This window comes from Rhinoderma darwinii, chromosome 1 (genome assembly GCF_050947455.1).
Source record: "Rhinoderma darwinii isolate aRhiDar2 chromosome 1, aRhiDar2.hap1, whole genome shotgun sequence".
Taxonomy (NCBI): domain Eukaryota; kingdom Metazoa; phylum Chordata; class Amphibia; order Anura; family Rhinodermatidae; genus Rhinoderma; species Rhinoderma darwinii.
In genome coordinates, this window is record NC_134687.1 from 370,396,231 (window position 1) to 370,418,516 (window position 22,286).

Here is a 22,286-nt window from a genome sequence, read left to right on the forward strand (position 1 = left end):
AATAAAGGCAATTGTATCTAGCGGCTGAGCATTGTATTAAAAATAATAACCCCCCCGACATGTTTTGCTACATATACATACTTGCAATGACGAACACAAGGGTGTGTCCGTATAGTTAGCTAATCGTAATTGTAAGCGGCGGTCGAGCCCCTTACTAAAAAAAATGGTCAAGTACAAGGTCCTTAGTTAGAGATGGCGCATGCACACAAGTAAGGAAAAGACGAGTCAGCGTCTAAGTATAGAGACGCCAGAGAAAAATTTTCACGATAAGAATATTGCGCATGCGCTGGGAAAATGTATAACAAGTGCAGAGTAGAGGTTAAGACTAAGGGAGAATAGTATCCAACGTCTATTTGCGAGATAGCTAGGATACTTAGTCATCTAAGGAGCTAAGTGTATTGCGCATGCCCAGAGGCTCAGTCGCCGAGAAGAGAATAATATCCATAATAAAAGAAGATAGGAATCTAAGTGTAGAATTTTAATAGATACGTGTGGTATCCTCGAGCCAAGAACTTTTGATAAAGACTGTTCCATTCAAGTTGAAAGGATTGGTCATCAGAGCAATTTCTTTTGGTCCTTAGATATTGTCCTATGGGAATTCCCTTCTTTATTGCCGGTGGATGGAAACTTTCCCAATGTAAAAAGCTATTTGTAGCTGTAGCCTTACGAAAAATGTCTGCGTAGATTTTTACATTGGGAAAGTTTCCATCCACCGGCAATAAAGAAGGCAATTCCCATAGGACAATATCTAAGGACCAAGAGAAATTGCTCTGATGTCCAATCCTTTCAACTTGAATGGGACAGTCTTTATCAAAAGTTCATGGCTCGACGATACCCTAAAAAGAGCTTACACAAGGCCTATGCCAGGGCCAGACTGACAGAAAATAACTTTTGTATGGTAAGAGTCTCAAGCCTTCTTCCATGTGTAAGGTGCATAGGAACCTTTGATGCAGGTTCTTCTCAGGTCTCTAAGATATTACAAAAACACTGGCCTATTGTTCTTGCTGATCTGGACCTTAGGGATACAATTTCAAATACTCCTAGTGTCACGTACCGCAGAGGTAAAAATCTGCTGGATTTTCTTGTACATAGTCACTATTCGAGACCATCTATGCCTCGGAATATCTGTCTTAAATCTTTTTTTTTTTAATCAAGTAATTTTTTATTTAAAAAAAACATTTGTGATACAACACAACATCCCAAAGACACAATCCCCCCTCCCCCATCTTCCAGAGCAAATATGAACATGAGTACACAGTATTGTGACATATAGAAATATCGAAAATATTGCATAGCATGTACAATTCCATAATACATAAATATAATTATTACCAAACTCCCACATAGGCCACTCAAGCTACATTAAGCAGCACATATATACTAGAAAGCTATTACGGTCCAGAACATGTCTCAGCTACAGCATCAGGCAACAAATTCAGGCCCTGTCTCAAAACCCAAGGAGACCATATTTCATCAAACGTGTGTTTAGCATTCCCAGACGTATAAATATGTTTTTCTATACGCGTTAGCCAATTTACATTATTACAAAATTCTGACAATGTAGGAAGTCTATCATCCAGCCAATGTTGTGCAATAAACTTCCTAGCTAAATACAACATACGGGCAACAGCCAGGGTGACATGCTCAGAGACAGAAATATCCTCCACGTACCCCAAAACACAAACAAATGGAGTGAAATCTACCAATACCTGATACACCGAAGACATAAGGTTCACTACCTCAGACCAAAACTGACGCAGCTGTATACGTTGCCACATCATGTGTATCAACGTGCCCGGTTCCCCACCACATCTGGGACAATCTGAGGAGTCCCTAAACCCAATTTCAGTCAAACACTGGTGTTCTATAAACCCGATGTATCAGAAATAAATGAGAGATACGGTGTGCCTCATTCATGGATAATCTAGGAATACCCGATAAAAGATCTCTTTCCCATTTACTCCTCAACACAGACGGAAATCCATCTATAAATCTCATCAAAAGACCTCTGTATAGACGAGATATAAGGCCAGAAGTGTGACTAGCCATACTAATAACTCCTATCAGGACATTGTCCATTACTGTGGCATCAGTATTCCTACTCTCAATTCCGTACGCGTGTCGAAGCTAAAGGTATTTATAAAATGGAGTATGAGGGAGACCAAATTCTGACTGCAGACATGAGAATAACTTTAGTTCTTGATTTTCCAACAACTGTTTTATAATACGGACGCCTTTGTTCTTCCACAAAGCAAAATCTGTTAGGGCATTCAGATGAGACAACCAGGGCATATCCCAAATAGCTGTATACTGCGTACATCCCGTAATACATTGCATATTCCTAACACACCACCATAGTATGTGCATCAAATATAATGTTGGCTATTTTTTAGTATTCTGTTTAAATTTATGTGCCTCCAACGCCTCGTACAGTGAATCCGAACCTAAGAATTGTTGTAACATCAGCTTGATGGAATTAACTGAGTCATCAATATCCCAACCTCTTAGATGCTGCAGCTGAGAAGCCAAATAGTATAATCTAGGATTAGGAACCGCCAGACCTCCGTCTGTCTTATCTCTTTGCAAAGTTTCCAACTATATGCGTGCATGCCCCGTATTCCAAACGAGAGATCGAAATAACACGTTTACCTTATAAAAAAAACAAAAACTACGTGGTAACCATATAGGTGCATTGTGTAGAAGATAGAACTGAGGCATCCATATCATTTGCACCTGCTGATGACTGAGAGATATAATTTACGCCACACGTCTAGCTTAAGTTTAAACCTGGCCAGTAAGGGAGTCAAATAAAATTTTTGAAAATCCTCCATTTTCATGGATATTTCCACACCTAGATATTTAAAGGAAGTAACACACTTCAAAGGGAGATCTTCACATGTCACCTGTGCGTGCCTATCATCCACCCGCATCAGAACGGACTTGGACCAATTAATGGTCAATCCCGAGAATTAACCAAACTCTCCAATTACAGACATGGCGGCATCCAAGGAGGCAGCATCATCTTCCAAAAACAGTAACATGTCATCAGCGTACAAAGCCAATTTATCCTCTTGTTCCCCATGACGAAACCCAGCAATATGTACCGAACCCCGGATCAAAACTGCCAACGGCTCAATATCTATGGCAAAGAGCAGTGGAGAAAGCGGGCAACCCTGCCATGTACCTCTAACCAATGGAAATGTATCAGTCAGAAAGTTATTCACCTGAAGTCTAGCCACAGGTCTATCATACCGCATCCTAATCCATGAGATAAATGAGTCCTCAAAGCCCATCTTCCTAAGTACTGCCCATAAATACGCCCATTCCACACGGTCTAAATTCAAAAATAGCCGCCTAAGATTTATAGCTGTAGACCTATTAGGCATAAAGCCAGTTTGATCAGAATGTATTACCGTCGTGATGATCTTAGAGAGGCGAACGGCTATGGCATTAGTGATTTTCGGTCTATAAGATTCAGCAAGCAAAGTATCTTTACCAGGTTTCAAAAGAACCACGATCACTACCTCTCTTAGTGTCAGGTAAACCCTGGTCTCTAACCGCCGACGAAAAAACATCCAGAAGATGCGGCAAAAGTATGTCATCCAATTTTTTAAAAATTTCCACCAGAAGACCATCCCACCCCGGAGCCTTATTATTAGCTAGAGATGCTACCGCCTCCTGCAATTTCTCCAACTGTAAGGGTTTCCAAAAATTCTCTATCAATAGAGGACAGAAGTGGCAATGAGATACCAGATAAGTATGTCTCAAGTTGTGCCTCAGACACATGACCATGTGAACTATATAGAGAAGCATAAGATTGTAACACATCTGCTATCTCTGCATTACCAGATACCAGAATCCCATCAGTGTTTCGTATTGTTGCAATATATGTTTGGCCATACTGTGCTCTCGCAACCATAGCAAGCATATGTCCCGCTTTCTCCCCCTCCGCATAAGAACGATGTTTCTGAAACATCCTCTTATTTGCAGCTACTTCCAATAAATGAGTTTTCAGTAGTTCCTGATCCTCCTGCCAATTGGCCAAAGATGTAGTGGAGTTATCCATAACATGAGATGCCTCAGTCTGTTGCACCCTATCTAAGAGTTTCACCCAACCTTCTAGTTTTCCAATTGACCCTGCTTATCAACTGAATCAAACACCCTCTCAGCGTAGCTTTCATAGCATTCCATACCATTCCTGTATTTGCCGTGCCCACGTTTTCCGAAAAGTAATCAGTCAATACCTTAAGCACATCAGATACTTTTATAATAGTTAACCAGAAGGCATTCAACCTCCACAATGTCCTATTATTTTGAGAACCTCGAGACAAAGATATGACTAATAATAAGGGAGAGTGATCAGAGTGCCCTAGGTAAATATTTAACTGTTACAAATGTTTTAAAAAAAATGCCTGTTGGAAAGTGGCTTTCGACCTCTTAGGCTGGATTCACACGACCATGTTACGTCCGTAATGGACGGAACGTATTTCGGCCGCTAATCCCGGACCGAACACCGTGCTGGGAGCCGGGCTCCTAGCATCATAGTTATGTACGATGCTAGGAGTCCCTGCCTCGCTGCCGGACAACTGTCTCGTACTGTAATCATGTTTTCAGCATGGGACAGTAGTTCCACGGAGAGGCAGGGACTCCTAGCATTGTACATAACTATGATGCTAGGAGCCCGGCTCCCAGCACGGTGTTCGGTCCGGGATTAGCGGCCGAAATATGTTCCGTCCATTACGGACGTAACATGGTCGTGTGAATCCAGCCTTATAGTGGACAAAGCAATGAATACTGCCTTTATGAAAAATCAAAGTGATCTATTAAAAACAAGAAATAAAAAAAAAAAGAAACAATATAACTAGTGAGGAACAGAGATTCATCTTTACATTTAAACATACTTGTCAAGCCCCAATAATAAAAGACGCGATCTTCAGACACTGGCATTTAATCGAAGGAGACTCTTGTTTGAGAAATTTAGCCATAAAAAAGACCCTGATTTCTTTTAGACAAAGTATTATACTACAGGGTGGGCCATTTATATGGATACACCTAAATAAAATGGGAATGGTTGGTGATATTAACTTCCTGTTTGTGACACATTAGTATATGGGAGAGGGGAAACTTTTCAAGCTGGGTGTTGACCATGGTGGCCATTTTGAAGTCGGCCATTTTGTATCCAACTTTAGATTTTTCAATGGGAAGAGGGTCATGTGACACATCAAACTCATCGAGAATTTCACAAGAAAAACAATGGTGTGCTTGGTTTTAACGTTACTTTATTCTTTCATGAGTTATTTACAAGTTTCTGACCACTTATAAAATGTGTTCAAAGTGCTGCCCATTGTGTTGGATTGTCAATGCAACCCTCTACTCCCACTCTTCACACACTGATAGCAACACCGCAGAAGAAATGCTAGCACAGGCTTCCAGTATCCGTAGTTTCAGTTGCTGCACATCTCGTATCTTCACAGCATAGACAATTGCCTTCAGATGACCCCAAAGATAAAAGTCTAAGGGGGTCAGATCGGGAGGCATTTCTTCTGCGGGAAGGAACAATATTTGGCTTTTGGAGCTCAAATTTAGCTGGAATGGTTTTCGTGTGTCATGTCGCATTTGCAAAGCCCCTGAGGTACCAAAACAGTGGAAACCTCCCAAAAGTCCCTTTAGGGGACTGGAACGAGCGATCATTAGGTCGCTGGTACAATACACTGCAGTACTAATGTATTGCAGTATAATATCATTTTTACAGGCTCCTGTAACAGCGCGATCGCTGTTCCTGTCCGTTAGTCCCGGGTGTCAGCTGTAATACACAACTGACACCTGCAGAATATGGAGCAGGCGCAGCGCACGAGCCCGCTTCATATATAACCCCCCCGCATGCTATTAAGTTGTGGCGCGCGAGGGCGTTAATGCGCAGCGGATGGTGCAAAGTGAAAATTAAAATTTTCCACTGTTATACCATTTTAATGCACAATATGTTATGCCCAGTTTGTGCTACTGAAGACAAATACCTCATACAATGTTGAGCGGGTTCTCCCGGATATAAAATATCATATATGTGGACGCAAGCTGGTGTTTGGGCACGCTTATGTTTTGTGGCATTTGCGCAATAAAAACACTTTTCGATACAATTATTTATTTTCTGTGTCACCGTATTCTGAGAGCCATAACTTTCTTATTTTTCAGTCAAAAATGCTGTGTAAGGGCTTGTTTTTTTGCGGGACGGGTTGTAGTTTTTATTGGTACTGTTTTGGGGTTCATTCAACTTTTTGATCACTTTTTATTCTATATTTTGGGAGGGTTGATGACCAAACAATAGTGATTTTTTTTGCGGTGTTTACCGTGTTGGAAAAATAATATTATAGTTTCATAGTTTGGGTCGTTATGAATGCCATGATACCAAATATGTGTACTTTTTTAACATTTTCATTTTTTTCCTATAATAAAAGACTTATTATAGGAAAAAAAACATTCTTTGTTTTTGTAGCTTATAACTTGTTTTTACACTTTTATAAAAAAATTTATTACTTTTTTTAAACTTTTTACTTGTTTTACTTGAAGACTGGCAGCACTGATCGCTGCTATAATACATTACACTACCTAGGTAGTGTAACATATTATAAACTGTCAGTGTGACGCTGAGAGTCACACTGACAGGAAGCTTATGAGGACCGGCCTCTGTCTGGTTCTCATAGGCAGGTCAGAAGACGCGCTATTCCAAGCGCGAAACAGGCTGTAACCTGCAATCTGCTATGTCCTCTCTTTAACGCTTTTTATTCTTGCTAGATGTCACAACAAAATAAAGTTTAAGAGCCAAAACGGGTGAGTGCCGCATCTTCATTCCTCTCACTGTATGACCCTATTTATTGGTCCGTGTAATGGCGGTTCCCCCACCCCTAGAAGTGCGTCGGGTGCTTAGTTTTTTTAAACCATCCTAGGTGCAATAATAGAGCCTATTACTATTTACAGTCCATTATAATTCAGACAGTGTTGACGTAGCCAGTTACTTGTAATATCCGGATAAGCTACACGCTGTTCTGGACGTAAGCCATCAAGGTCTCGCGATCTTACAGCAAACCTCGCTGGGCTTAGTCTAGCAGTGGAGTATAACTCAGCGCTCCACTTCATCCTCCTACCTTACTTTGGAGGATAATCCCTCCGGTATCTCACACCGGACAGCCTCTCCTGCATCGCTGCCCCAGTGTGACTCACTTGGGGCGCCGCTGCAGATGATCGCCTTGTCCAGTGTAGTTCCGGACACGCAGGCTGCACAGCACCAGGGCTTTACTGTAAGCCGTCACTGGTACAGCACAGCGAGGAGACCTCGCTTGTATTGGCTCTATACTCTGGACGGCATCTCCTACACTGCCGCTCTACTGCTATCCTCGTGGAGCGCCGCTGCGGGAGACTGCACTGTCTGGATTTTACTCCGGCAGCGCTGCCATCCAGGCGGCTTCTAGTCTCAGCGTCTACACGCTGTTTCTAGTGTAGACTGCTCCCACTCTGTAACACATTACATGCTACACTTTTTCTTTGCCCATAGGGGAGTGTGAGCTTAGGGGTCACTCACACATACCCAATTGTACCAATTGGATTTTTATTATAATTTATTTATTTTAAATGAAACCAATAAAAGTTATATATTATCTTAATAACATGAGACCACACACTTTTCCTCTCGTCTCCTTCCCCTATTAATCAATCTTATTTGGGGAATAGCAGACCAAAAATATTTTTGGGGCAGGGCAGCCCCACCAAATATGTGACCTGGTGCTACCTGCCGTGCCACAGCGCCAGCAGGTCAGGGACTGAGGGATACCAACTTTGAACGGCTGCTGGTAATCAATGCCAACAAAACAAAATGTTAAAGTTTGTCTATTGGACTTGATAGGCTATAACTTTATGAGATAAACAAAAACACTTGGCCCACTGGGCAGCAGTGATTTGTTTACCCAGTCCAGTCTTCCAGGCTCCACAGAATGGAGGGAGGTTTTGAGTGCGTTGTGAAATCAAGAACTTATACTCGGCCGAGACCACGTGTTGGTAGGAGGATGATAAGCACACGTGTTTGGAGGCAGTGCGGTTATGATGTAAGTTTGTATGCTATTTGGTGGTGGAATAAAAATGTTGTAGTTGGGCAAATTTATATAGGTTACAGGGGGTAGGTACCCGATGGAAGAGGGGGCAGTAAATTTCCATCTGAAAGGACTTGGACAAAACGAATGGAATGCTGTTTTGTACTGCCTAGAAAGTAATATTGGGAGAGCCCTAGAGGGAAGGGTAAGGAAGGGTTTTCAGTAATTGGGAACAATGGTCCTGTGGAATGTATAACGGAGGCGGCGGCTCCAGAGGAGTGAAGTCCTGCCAAAGTGACCTAGTCTGGGGTCACAGGCCTTACGGAATACGCACCCAAAGCTTGGTTTGTGTATTCTGAAACAGGTCAAGGAGGCAGGATTTTTTTATGTTTGCTAGGAAAAAATTTTATCATATGGAAAAATTGTCAGCTGTCATTTTATTCTTATTATTAACTTTGCTTAACCAAATTGACAGTGTTTAATCCATCATTCCTTCACTGTGCAGGTTAGTGAAAAAGGACTTTATATCGCCTTTTTAGGCTATTATTATAATGTAATGCAGCCTTAATTGTACCTTTTATGGTGATATTTGTATTTAAAATTAAAGAGCTGGATATCCTCTTGTCACTAGGAATCAATTCTCATTGGCATTTCTGTTATTTCTCATTCACAACAGTGTCATACAGGTTCCTAGCCAAATAATTGTCATGCTACAGTAATTTCTTTTAAAGGAAAAGACATTGATTTCGCCCCCGTTACTTGTAAAGCCCATTTAAGCCAAATTGGAAAACAATTAAGCTTTTTGGGACAGAAATCAATTGGTATCAGAACACAATGAGGTTCTGTAGTCCTTGTAGGAAGCTGCTCAAGCAGATGACAGGTAATACTATGTTGACACAAAGTGATGGTTGGAGGACCACATGCGATCATGTCAGAGAGACGGCTCCAGACGCCTCAGCGAGCCCTGTTACCAATGCCTCTCATCTGTTTGGACAGGCCTGACATGCACGTGTTTGTGATTCTTTTCGGAAAGCGCAATGGCTATCTGTGCTGTCAGTGTTTCTCTCCCAGTGATGTTGCTGCAGAGAGACATCTTAGAGCAGGTTATTTAAATACAAATGGCAGAGTTTTATTATTTACAAGAGTCCTAAAGAGGCAGCTGTCACTCAGAGCTTTGAGAGCTAAGCTTATTAAATGATGCTTAAGGGTCCAATATTGTGTATTAGATAAATTGGGTTTCACATGTAAAATGCTATGTATTTGCATTCTGGAATCAAAGCTCGGGTGAGTGTGGCTTTAGAAAAAATCTGTCAAATAAGACCACACGGTCTTTGCTGTAGACATATAGTAGCATGTTTCAGATGTCATTTAGCAAGAATTATCAAATAAAATTAATGTTTTAATGGGAAAAATAGTAAGGGCGTTTAAGCTAAACTGGCATATATGCCTTGTACCAGATCAATTATTTGTTTTAGACGCCTATTGCGCTACTGTTTTAAAAGGTGTCTAGACAATAGGTGTGGCTTGAAACAAGCCAAAGTGCACAAATCTGCCCCAGTGTTCTTCTGTTCTAGCACCTCAAAAGCAAAGCATTTAAAGCGACCCTCCAGTCCTGGGACAACATTTTAAATATGGTATATATATAGAGTAATATTACCTGGTGCCCTACAGTTGTGCCCCTCTGCTGTGGATCTGCTATTTTAGGGTCCCCTCTGTGCTGTCCCAAAATGACTCCAGCGCTTCTTCGACTACGAGTCTGAGACACTCTCACTTTTCTCGGATTGGTCAGAGCTGCTCACGTGAGCAGTTGTGCCCAATCCGTGAACAGAAGAAGAGCTGCAGCCATTTTGAGACAGAGGGGACCCTAAAACGGCGGAACCACTGCAGAGGGGCACAACTGGAGGGCACCAGATAATATTACTCCATATACACCATCATATTTAGAATTTTGTCCTAAAACCGAATGGACACTTTAATCACTTGGTGCTTCTCTCTTGTAGTTGGGCGTGGAAGTTCTGGTGGCTTGTATCAGTATGTGCCACCAGCCTTTGATGGACAACACCAGTCAAAATATATTTAGACTGCTGCTTAGCAAATAGCATGAGTGTAAAAAAAAATTGCAATGAATTACAATAGTTTTTACAGTTTTTTTTTCTTTTATTATGGCTTATTGATCTCTGACAATTACTTCAGCCATTATAGCATATGTGCACCTTTAAAGAGGCTCTGTCACCAGATTTTGCAACCCCTATCTGCTATTGCAGCAGATAGGCGCTGCAATGTAGATTACAGTAACGTTTTTATTTTTAAAAAACGAGCATTTTTGGCCAAGTTATGACCATTTTTGTAGTTATGCAAATGAGGCTTGCAAAAGTCCAAGTGGGTGTGTTTAAAAGTAAAAGTCCAAGTGGGCGTGTATTATGTGCGTACATCGGGGCGTTTTTACTACTTTTACTAGCTGGGCGTTCTGATGAGAAGTATCATCCACTTCTCTTCAGAACGCCCAGCTTCTGCCAGATCACTCTGTGACGTCACTCACAGGTCCTGCATCGTGTCAGACGAGCGAGGACACATCGGCACCAGAGGCTTCAGTTGATTCTGCAGCAGCATCGGCGTTAGCAGGTAAGTCGATGTAGCTACTTACCTGCAAACGCCGATGCTGCTGCAGAATCATCTGTAGCCTCTGGTGCCGATGTGTCCTCGCTCGTCTGACACGATGCAGGACCTGTGAGTGACGTCACAGCGTGATCTGCCAGAAGCTGGGCGTTCTGAAGAGAAGTGGATGATACTTCTCATCAGAACGCCCAGCTAGTAAAAGTATTAAAAACGCCCCGATGTACGCACATAATACATGCCCACTTGGACTTTTACTTTTAAACACACCCACTTGGACTTTTGCAAGCCTCATTTGCATAACTACAAAAATGGTCATAACTTGGCCAAAAATGCTCGTTTTTTAAAAATAAAAACGTTACTGTAATCTACATTGCAGCGCCTATCTACTGCAATAGCAGATAGGGGTTGCAAAATCTGGTGACAGAGCCTCTTTAAGCATCAGAAGATAACATGAGTTGTGGGAGTCCATAAGCATTGACATTGCACCCTCATTTTGCCTTCAGCATTTCGTAGACATATGGAAAATTAATAGTTAAGCTAGAAGAGCATGGTGCTCCTGAGGGTCCTAGCTCAGGGACTGTCATGCAAGAAGATTCTAAATGTCGCACATGCCCTCTAAACAAGAGTTAAGTGATCAGCATAAGGCTTTATTCACAATTCCCCTGATGTATGCCAAAATAGTGTCCCTTTTGCATACGTTTGCGTAGGCATACTTTTTTTTTTCTTAAACTGTATTTAAAAGCATAGTTGACTACACTTTTTAACTTGGAGGCATCCTGCTAAAAGAAATACATACCGCGTTATTTACATTTTTCAACATGGAAAAGTTTTGGTGACGTATAGGCGACCTCTGTCATACAGTTGCATAAGTCGGAGCTTTAAGTTTGGCGCATACATTGAACATTGTCATGGGTATGTGCCGAACTTTAACCATAAGCCTAAGCTATTAGTCAGCAGACATGATGTGACTATGATATCATATTATAGGGAAACCAAATGAAATAGAATATGACAGTCCATTTGCGCAATAAATGAGTTTGATTTATATTTGCTGTGTTCTTAGGTGCTGTCGCTTCAATGTTCTGGGTTGATGCTGCGCTAGGGAGTGACATCTACTTAGATGGTAAGTGCAGTATGGCTTGTAAGATCCATTGGGAACATGACCGTGCTTCTAAGTTTTTTTGTGTGTAACCTTATGTAACCTATGCGTTTTTGCTGTGAGTGTATTGATATATAGTTTTGTAGATTACACTCATTTCATAGATTCACAAATACATGACATTAGTCCACTTTGACTGGATATAAGCAGACTTTACCGACTCCGTCCTCAATATTGGTTCTCACAGAGTTTCTGGAAGCTGAGATCTGGACTGCTTGAAGGGTTATTACAGAGATCTTGTAGTCCCCCCTGAGTTTTGTCCCCCAACAATGCTGGCTCTGCAAGGTTGAGGAGTAAAAAAATCTATGCCCCCTTGAACCACTATGTTTTTGTCTTTTTGGAAAGCTCCGAGTATGTCTGCAGAGTATCAACTGTAGACCTGTAACTTAGTGCCTCTATATGTCATTGCAGCATTATAATTATCAACTTCCTTGCTGGATTTGTTTCATGATATGAAAAAATAAAAAATGCATGGGAAAAATATACAAATATTAAGTGTGCATATTAGAGTACTGCTATTTAAAGTGTACCTCCAGTTATAGAGAACTTAGTTCTGACATGTCATAGAGACATGCCTCACTGGTAGTGGTCAATGCCTTGTGACCGCCACTGATCGCTAGAACAAAAAGGCTACCTTGTGTTGCCGACTGTCATCAGGAGGGTCACATTGCACGCGCCCTCAAAAATGGGAAAGCCTGTCATGTCTCTATGACATATCAATAGTTCTCTATACCTGAAGGTACACTGAGAAGCTCCTCCATTGTGATTATTAGATTAGGCTAAAAACAGCTTAGATGGCTCTACAGAGCTCTTTAGTAGCAGAATTTATTAGGCAGCATTCATATGTATCAGTTGTATCTGGCCAGCTATATAAATAAAGATTATTAATATAAACATAAAATTGTAAAATATCCACAATACTTACAACTATTAAAGTGGTATTTCCGAGAGAGCAAATTGATGGTCTATTTTCAGGACTGGACATCAGTATCTGATCGGTGGTGGTCCTAATCTCGGCACCCCCGCTGATCAGCTGTTTTGAAGGGCCCGTGGGACTTGTGCGAGCACCGCTTCCTCTTCATTGCTCAAGCTGCACAATACTGTGAAACGCCGTCAAACGCCGTCAAACTTGTAGCGGCAGTTCAAAGTTTTACAGCCTTCTCCTATTCACTTCAATGGGAGAATACTGTGAACTGCCGCAACAAGTGTGTCGGTGATTCAAAGTATGGAGCAGTAATGGAAATGAAAGGGAAGCAGCGCTTGTACGTGTGCAGTGCCCTCATCAAAACAGCTGATCGGCTATTATTTCCGGTATTTTTGGCGGAATTTGCAAAGAAGGTCCCTAATGGAACCTCCACCGCAGATGTGACTTCCTTTGCTCTTTCATGGCATGCTGTGCTATTCTATCCAGTAAAATAAGTAATTGGCTCCTGAAAAATCAAAAGCTGTGACTCCTGTGTAGACAGAGCCTTATTGAATCAAAACTAGGCTCAGGCTATAAAACTGCTTTCAAATTTAAATACGTATATATTTTCTACAGGCATTGTATCAGTGGTGGATGCCAAATATGCTCTGCAGGTAAGTAACCTTCTGGACTACAAGTTCTAGTGAAAACTGTTCCGTCTGATACGTCCAAGAAGGACAAATAACTTGTTTAACACTTTACGGCATAGATTTAATCCAGTATACACAGTGAGGGGTTTGGAAGAGGAAAGTTACAGTATCTCACTGTTATTGAGTTCCAAGCGCTAAAAGGGGAGGGAGTACCTGTGTGTGTGTGACCAGGAGAAATTAGCAACATGAAAGCTAAGATGTCTGACAGGAAGAAGCAGCTACAGCTACTTCCTGTCCTTGAAACCGTAGGTGGGAGAGGTCTCTATACAGTGAACTAGGATTCCAGAGGAAACCTGGATTCCCTTATTTCACCCATTTCAACAAACTCCATGAGATATACACCCCCTTCAGTAACTTTCCTGCTTTTTCCTGCTGTGGGCTTACAGTACGTGTATGTATATGTGTGTGTGTATATATATATATATATATATATATATATATATATATATACATACACACTCCTCAACATAGAAATTGCAAGACCAAGAAGGAAAAGGATCCATATACATGTCAATGACATGCAAAAGAAAAAAAATTAATGATAAAAAAATAGAAACAAAATATTCCAAACATCTTGATTTATTCAGTATAGAGTATGAGTGCAACACGCAGAAATACACGCACTTACACGCCTTGGCATGCTATCAATGAGGTTATTAATGGTTGTCTGAGGAATGTTATGCGATGCTGAATGCACTTGGGCACGCAAATCATCAAGATTGGCTGCTGGCAGCTCCCTTTACAGTTGCTCGATGGAAGACAAGTCCGGAGACGCTGCCGGCCATAGTAGCATTTAAAGGCCACCCAGGCTGCTCACAGTAGCATGAGCAATATGCGCCCTGGCGTTGTCCTGTTGAAAAACGGCTTCTGGGACGCTTTGGAGAAATTGCAGTACCACTGGTTCCATGACCAAATCAATATAACGTCGAGCTGTTAGTCTAAGTAACTAGTGGGGTTTGGCTACTGTACATTATGCCACCCCACACCATAATCCTGGGAGTAGGACCGGTGTGACGTTCCCTTGTGAAGGCCTCTTCATGGCGTTGTCCACGTGGACTCCAGACTAATCTCCTGCTATCATTGCATCTGAGACAAAAACAGGACTCTTTGCTAAAGAGGATAGACCTCCATCCTTCCTCCATTGCTCTCTTGCTGTTCACCACGATAGCCTTTGAGAGCGGTGTTCTGAGGTAGCTGGACGTCTGGCTCATAGCTCAATGTCGTGCAAACACCTTCTGATGGTTTGTGTCGACAATAGTTGCCGCCCTAGGCTTGGGATGTGTCCAATTTCACTTGCAATACAGAATAGATCACTATGCTCCATTCTTCCAATCAGACGATCCATCCATTCAGAGGTTCGCCTCCACGCATCTCTTGCTGTCATTACCGTTCGTTGTTGTTCCCCCTACCTCCAGGACACGCAACGCTGCATAGTCCTGAAATCTCGACCTAGGTGCGTAGCGATCTGACGGAGTGATAAACCAAGGTCTCTCAGTTCAAGGATTCTGTCCCTCTTAGTTTGCGACAAGTGGTGATAACTGGCACGTCGAAGAACAGGAGGCATCACACAATCATCCCACACCACTTGATGCGATTTTTGAGGTTTTATGTGGCTAAAAAATTTTGTTTTCAATCCGTCTTTTATGTTCCTCCCACATGCCACAGATTGGAGCTCGGTGCTTGAAAATGTGATCATTTGCAAATCTTAGTGACACCTGCTACTTCATCGATTTGCATTACCTTACGGCTTGCCCTTCTTGGTGTTGCAATTTCAATGTTGAGGAATGTGTGTGCGTGTGTGCGTGCGTGTGTGTGTGTGTGTGTGCGTGCGTGCGTGTGTATATATATATATATATATATATATATATAAATAAATGCTATAGATATGTATATGGTCAAGTTTGCTCGGTAATTAATGCCAAGGTGGAAAAATAATATAAGTAGTAGATGAGTCTTTAAAGTTGAACATCCTTGTCAGCCTCTTAAAACCCATCAGATCCTATAACTATCAGTCATGACTAAATTGGAATTCTGTCATCAGAATAGAAATCCTCAAAGCTCAGCTGCCGTAGACAGAAGTAACTTTCCACTTTCCTACAGTAGATTTGCTAACTTGTTCAATTCCTTTGGTTGTACGCCTTGACCTCAATAGCTGAATATCACTAGATTTCTTTCAAGCCAATACAAGCAGTGACAGTAGAACAATAGGGAGCAATTTAAAGAGTGTCATGCTTCACAGACCTGGCTCACAACAGACGAGTCCAAGAGACGTCGCTATATCACCACATTGCTAAATTGAAACTGAAGGGGTAATTGATATCATGAGCGATCACTCTAATGAGACTGTCACCCATGGATCTAAAATATTTATTTTTTCATCATGGACAAATGATTGGACAACATGACATGACAGTTGTCTTCTTACTAGACCTGACATGTCAAAATTATCATGTATTTTATTTTCCTTCGTTGATGTGTAAATGCTATTCATCGGGGCCAGTTTTCAACAAAATAGTATCTGGGGAAAAAAACATTGAAGCAGACTACTATATTAGAAGCCTTGTATGCATGCAGATATTTTATATACATACATTGGGATAGAAAAGATAAAAAAACAAAATTCTGCTGCCATATAAATTTTAGTTTTGTACTTTCACACTCAAAGGCATATATTCTGTCAATAACATAATCGCTTACCACCTTTCTTCATGATGTGAGATTTGATTTTTCTGCTGCCCCCCCATGTCTGATGGAAATGTGTAAGGCTGCATCTGACAGTTCCTGCTTAAGCTTCATAGAAGTAATATTAAGTATTCACTATCATAATTTTTACAATAGTAGTTATGTCTACAGTATAAACCCATTGTTGTAACAAATGGAAATTTGACCCATTACTTGAAACACACTTAAGATGTAAAAGGATTGTCCAAAAGTAGAAGAACGGGTCTTTTTTTTCCTCCCAGGATCACCATACATACATTGTGATGATGTCATATTCAGTTCTATGGGAGTTACTGGAAACAGTGTAGCTCAACGAGCTCGGCTGTTTCTGTACTCCCGACCACCTCGTCAGATTGTTGCCAGGGTGCAGCAAGAGCGGGACAAGATAGGATGGGGGCCAGTGGGTCCCGTTCTAGGGATAGGTGTGGTTCCCATAGCTAGGTCCAGCATCTATCGGAACATTTATGGATTATCCTGTAGATATGCCATAAACGTACAAAATAGAAAAACCCCTTTAATGTAGATTTCCTTTTTGAAACATTAAAAACCTGTTATTTAACCCCTTCCCGACATCCGCCGTATATATACGGCGCTGTCGGGAAGGTGTTCCCGCAAACCGCAGTACAGTTACGTCGCGGTGATGGTGCTCCGGCGGGTCCTTATAGGCTTGCTGTCAGTGAATAATTGACAGCGCTAATACACTGCACTATGTATGTAGTGCAGTGTATTTGAGTAGCGATCGGCGCATCAGGCCCTCAAGTCCCCTAGTGGGACAGTAAAAAAAGTAAAAAAAAGTTCATAAAAATGTCGTAAAACAATAAAAACACACAAGTTTCAAGTAAAAAAAAAAAAGCTAAACTGCTTTTTTTTTCCCCATAAGTATTTTAATAAAGCAGTTTGTAAGGGGAAAAAGTGTGTTTTTCTTTTTTTTTTTTCACTAAAGGCATGACCTAGCAGCCATTTTTTTCCCAGAGGCATGACCTAGCAGGCATTCACTACAGGCAGACCTTGGGGGCCTTTATTAGGCCCCCGGCTGCCATTGGAGACACAGAGACTCGGCGATCTTATCGCCGGGTGCCGGTGGGGGAGAGAGGGAGCTCCCTCCCTCTCTCCAAAACAACTCAGATGCGGCGCTCGCTATTAAGCGCTGCATCTGAGGGGTTAAACGGATGAGATCGATACTGATATCGATCTCACCCGTTTGAGCAGGGATGCCCCCAGCCCTCAGCTACCTCTGGCAACTGAGAGCAGGGAGATTTAACGGCTCCCTGCCCTGTTTATTTATTCCGATGCAGCGCCGTAAAAATGCATCGGAATAAAGCGCGTTAGTGGCCGCCGTAAAAACAATATGGGGCGGTCACTAACGGGTTAAATCATGAAGGAGAGGTATAGCGCCTGTTACACAGAAGGTGTGTTGTAGGCTACTTCATTAGTAGTTTACACTACCTTGCAGCTAGATCATATCTGTGCCCTATCGGATCAGTGAAGTTAAAACTAGATTTAAAAAAAAAAATAATTCAACTTTAAAGGGTAACTATATGTTCAACAAACTTCTGACATGTCATAGTGAAGTTTTGATCGTTGGGGGTCCCTGCACTGAGACCCCCACCAATCGCTAAAACGAAGACGCAGAAGGGCTGAGCGGCTTCTGTTTGCCTTTTCTCGGAAAGCCGATGTAGCTGTGTACGGGCCCATAGACTTTGTATTGAGCCCATACACCGCTACATCGGCTTTCCAAGAAAAACTGAACAGGAGCGGCTCAGCGTTCACACGAGCGCTTCTGCTGCTTCTTTTTAGCGATTGGTGGGGGTCTCAGTGCTCGGACCACTATGACATGTCAGAAGTTTGCTAAACGTTTAGTTACCCTTTAAAGCCACGACCATCCCTTTTTTTTTTTTAAAAAGCGGGCTTGACTGCAAAAGGGGCGAGCCATCCATGGCCTGACAAGTTTACCATGATTTACGCCAGAATCTGGCGGAAATGATGGTGCAAATCTATGCCAAATCATAGCTGGTGTAGATTTGACTCCCCGGCGCATGAACGGACAGAAATGTGCCTAATTTATTAAGAGGCGTGCACCTCTTAATAAATTATGAGCATTTTACTCCAACTTTGTTTATATTTAGACTGGCGACTGAAATGCCAGTCCTAATAAATTCCACCCTTGGTGTTTATGAATGTCCTATCTTTTATGTTTGCAAAAGCATTTTATGCTGCTCTCGATTGACAACTTGAAAAATACTTTATTTCAAAATTTAGACACTGTCTCTTTAAATTATATTAAAGCACTTACTGGAAGAGAAACCAGAAGGTCTTATAAATGAAGCTGCAAGGTAAGTGAATATGTTGTGCATGATAAAACTGCTTTTTTTTTTGTGGTTTGGTTATGTTTGCTTAGTACGACAGTGGTCCCATCATAGTTGCAATGGCTGTATGCAAAAGCCCTGTTTTCTACAGCCATGTTCAATGAAAGCAAAAGACACTCCTTGCATTAGGAATATTTTAGTATAAGCAGCTTTGCCCACCAATGTTGGGTCTGCTGGCTGGTCGATTTGATAGGTCAAGTCTTCAGCCAAACTGCCATTACTGACTTTGCAGTGTTTGTTTTGCGTTTGACATGAAAGGGGTATTTATGGTATATCCACTGGATATAAAATAAATGGCTTATAGGTGAGGGCCCCATTTCTGGGACCCTCACCTGTCAAGAGAATGGGGTCTAGTGATCACAATTCGCTGATTCCAGGCCGCTGTATGCTTTATTGAGTACAGTGAGGAGGTGGCTGAGCTTGTGTACGGCCCACTCCATTGGACTAATGCTCATCGAATAACAACACATGCAACATGTAAGCTTGGCTTTACTTGCATTGTGGTATAAACTCTCACATTATGACTCCTTCACCTAAAAACATTAAATAAGCATGTAATGTTGCCACTAAGGGTGTAACATGTAAATTGGGTCACACAGTTCGACAGCTATAACACAAAGCTTTCCTGTGCAAAGTTTGACAAAAGTTAGATAGTCCAAATTTTAGGTCCTGTACACATCTGCGTCAGGGCGTTACATTGTTCTGCTCCATCATAGGAGCAGAACAATGAAAATCCGGAGCCACTTGAGTCGTCGCATGATGGAAGTCAAGGGCGCCCAACAGAATCCATTGACTTTAATGGCTCCCGCCAGGTTTCTGTCAGTGTCCATCGTTTTGCCGGACAAAATAGCGCAGCCTCTGATACAGATTTGAACAGAGTCTGAACCATTCAAAAAGAGCCATTAGGCTGTGTTCACATCAGCATTGTCTTTCCGTTGAAGGGTTCCATCGGAGGTTTCCATCGGGGAACCCCTCAACGAAAAGGCAAACAGAAACCTTAGCTTCCGTTTCCCTCTCCATTGATCTCAATGGTGACAAAACTTTGCTAATGGTTTCCGTTTGTCACCGTTGTGACAGGGTTCCGTTGTTTTTGACGGAATCTATAGCGCAGTCAACTGCGCTATTGATTCAGTCAACTACGCTAAGGTTTCCGTTTGCCTTTCCGTTGAGGGGTTCCCCCGATGGAAACCTATGACAAAACTCCTCAACGGAAAGACAATGCTGATGTGAACAGGCCCTTAGGCTGGGTTCACACTGAGTTTTTTGCAAGCAGAAAATCTGCCTCAAAATTCAGTTTGGAATTTTGAGGCAGATTTTGCTGTGCCGGTACGTCGATTTTTGCGGCGTTTTTCGCCCGTGGCCATTGAGCGCCGTGGGCAAAAAATGCCACGAAATACACTTTCTCTGCCTCCGATTAATGTCAATGGGAGGTCAGAGGCGTAAACCCCCGAAGATAGGGCATCTCCCTTCTTTTTCCTGCAAGACGGTTTTTCCGCTCACAGGAAAAAACGCCTCCGCCTCCCATTGAAATCAATGGGAGACATTTTCGGCCGTTTTTTGGCACGTTTTCCAACGCGGTTTCCGCGTCCAAAAACTCGGCAGAAAAGTCTGTGTGAACTTTATTTTGCCAATGTTTGTGCCAGATTCATAAACATTACAAGAAGAATACATGCAGCCATATATTTATTTCTTTTTATTGCAGGCAAGTGGCACTGGCGGACGTGATAATTATCAACAAAAAGGATTTAATCTCAGTTAAAGACCTGGAGGAAGTGAGATCTGTTGTCAGGTAAGGCATCATGCACACCACCGTTTTTGTTTTTCAGACCGCAAAACACGGATTCTAGTGGCTTCTGTATGCTGTCTGTTTTTTTTCTTCTGACCTATACACTAGAATGGGCAAACAGAGACAAGAATAAGACCTATTCTATAATTTGCAAGGATCCACAAAGAAAAACGGATGTGTGCATGGCCCCATAGAAATAAATGGTTCAGTATGCTATCTGCAAAGTAAACGGATAACACACTGAAGAATACAACAGTCTTGTGCATGAGCCCTAAATATAACATTGCCTGCTGGGAATATGAAACACGTCATGTATTATAGCAGCGGCGGCCGGTTAACTGCCTTTTGGGAGGCTTAAAATGGCTTGATGCTTTTCGAGAGCCTCAATTGAGTAACGGTGCAGTCACATGCGTCAGATTTTGTTTCCAGAAACTTCCGTGACTGAAAATCAGCTTCATTCATCTGAATGCGGTTGTTTCTGCAGCAGGTGTATGGATTTCTGCCAGTTCCCTTCAGATGAATGAAAATTACTGCAACAAAATCTGCCACTTATGACTGCACTCGAAAAGAAGCACATGCCAGAGCAATTTTTTCTTATGTAAACTCTTAGTTGTAATGTCAAGAGTGTATTGTATTCTCTAATCAAACCTAGTGATACCAATAATGGTCCAGAATTGTTCCAGAGGACTACATCGATCCTACAAAGTGGTACCACCTAGCAGATACTCATCACTGATATGCCCATACAGTAGTGTAGGTCAAATAGTAGTACTAGTACTGTAATAGCATCCAAACACAATTGTTTGTAACTTTGTCCACACCACATAGGTAACATACGGGGCCGTATAATAAAATGTATATGTCTTCCCTACGGTCCTGGCTTGTGTCATAAGAGCTAGTTTTCAGTTATTCTAATACAGTCCAAGTACTGATAAAGAGAGGTCATGTAGAGACAGTTGTGTATATTTTACATTTTTCCAATTGATCAAGACAAAAGTGTCAATAATAAGAATAAAGTACTTGTCATCGAAAGGACTAAAGTGGTTATCTGGTTTCAGGAAATTAATGTTATTTTTTGTATAATTAAAACATTCATTATTTACTTCCAGCGGATACATTTTTAAATATCTATGCGGGTGATTGCAAAAACAAGAAAAATGGCAAAAAATTTTGGTTGTAGACTGGTTAGAGGCTATGTACAGCTTTGAAATCTTTTTCTTTTTTTAGTTAATAAAAATGTGTATCAGTGTGATTTGTGCAACTTTCTAAATACGTTTTATTATTTTTTTTACTTTTTGAGATACAGCTGCTTTGTATTCTGTATACAGCGCAGCTGTATCGTGTGAAAGACCTGAATCCGTCAGGTCAGTGGGACTGACAGGTTCAGTGAAAGCGGGCCCTGCGTATCACCACCTGTAATCTATTACATCTAAGTTATGAACTTAGATGTGATCGATAACAGCTCGGTCTCTGACACACAGGACCCGCTGACACAGAACCTGTAAGTCCCACAGGATACAAAGCAGCTGTATCTCAAAAAGTACAAATTATTTTTAATAAAAAGTATTGCAGCCCTCTCTCCCATTGCTGCATCCGTGTCGACGAGCAAGTAGAAATGAAGGGGAAGAAGTGCTCGTACGAGCGCTGCGGCCCCTTCAAAACAGCTGATCGGCGGGGGTCCTGGTAATCGGACCCCGACAGATCAGTTATTGATGGCCTATCCTGAGGATAGGCCATCAATTTTTAGCGGCTGGATAACCCCTTTAATGTTTAAAATACCCTCGGTATTAAGGGTATTATCACTTTTTTATGGCTTATGTTACTAATTTCCTTAGTAAAAACTATCGTTGGGAAGTAGAGAAATTCAGACTGATGATTTACACAGTAACAAGAAGCAATATATACCGTTTTATTATATATTTTGTGTGTGTGTATTTGTGACTTCA

At 41.7% G+C, this 22,286-nt stretch overlaps 1 protein-coding gene across 4 annotated transcripts in view; it reads left to right on the forward strand.

Moving 5' to 3' along the window:
- LOC142652216 (zinc-regulated GTPase metalloprotein activator 1B-like) overlaps positions 1 to 22,286 on the forward strand; it is an 88,833-nt gene that overhangs the window by 43,580 nt on the left and 22,967 nt on the right. For all 4 annotated transcript variants that reach the window (XM_075827826.1, XM_075827835.1, XM_075827816.1 and 1 more), the window contains exons 6-9: positions 11,758 to 11,817; positions 13,394 to 13,431; positions 18,475 to 18,521; positions 20,257 to 20,343. In XM_075827826.1, the coding sequence (XP_075683941.1) occupies positions 11,758 to 11,817; positions 13,394 to 13,431; positions 18,475 to 18,521; positions 20,257 to 20,343 (232 nt within the window). The remainder of the gene's footprint in view (positions 1 to 11,757; positions 11,818 to 13,393; positions 13,432 to 18,474; positions 18,522 to 20,256; positions 20,344 to 22,286) is intronic.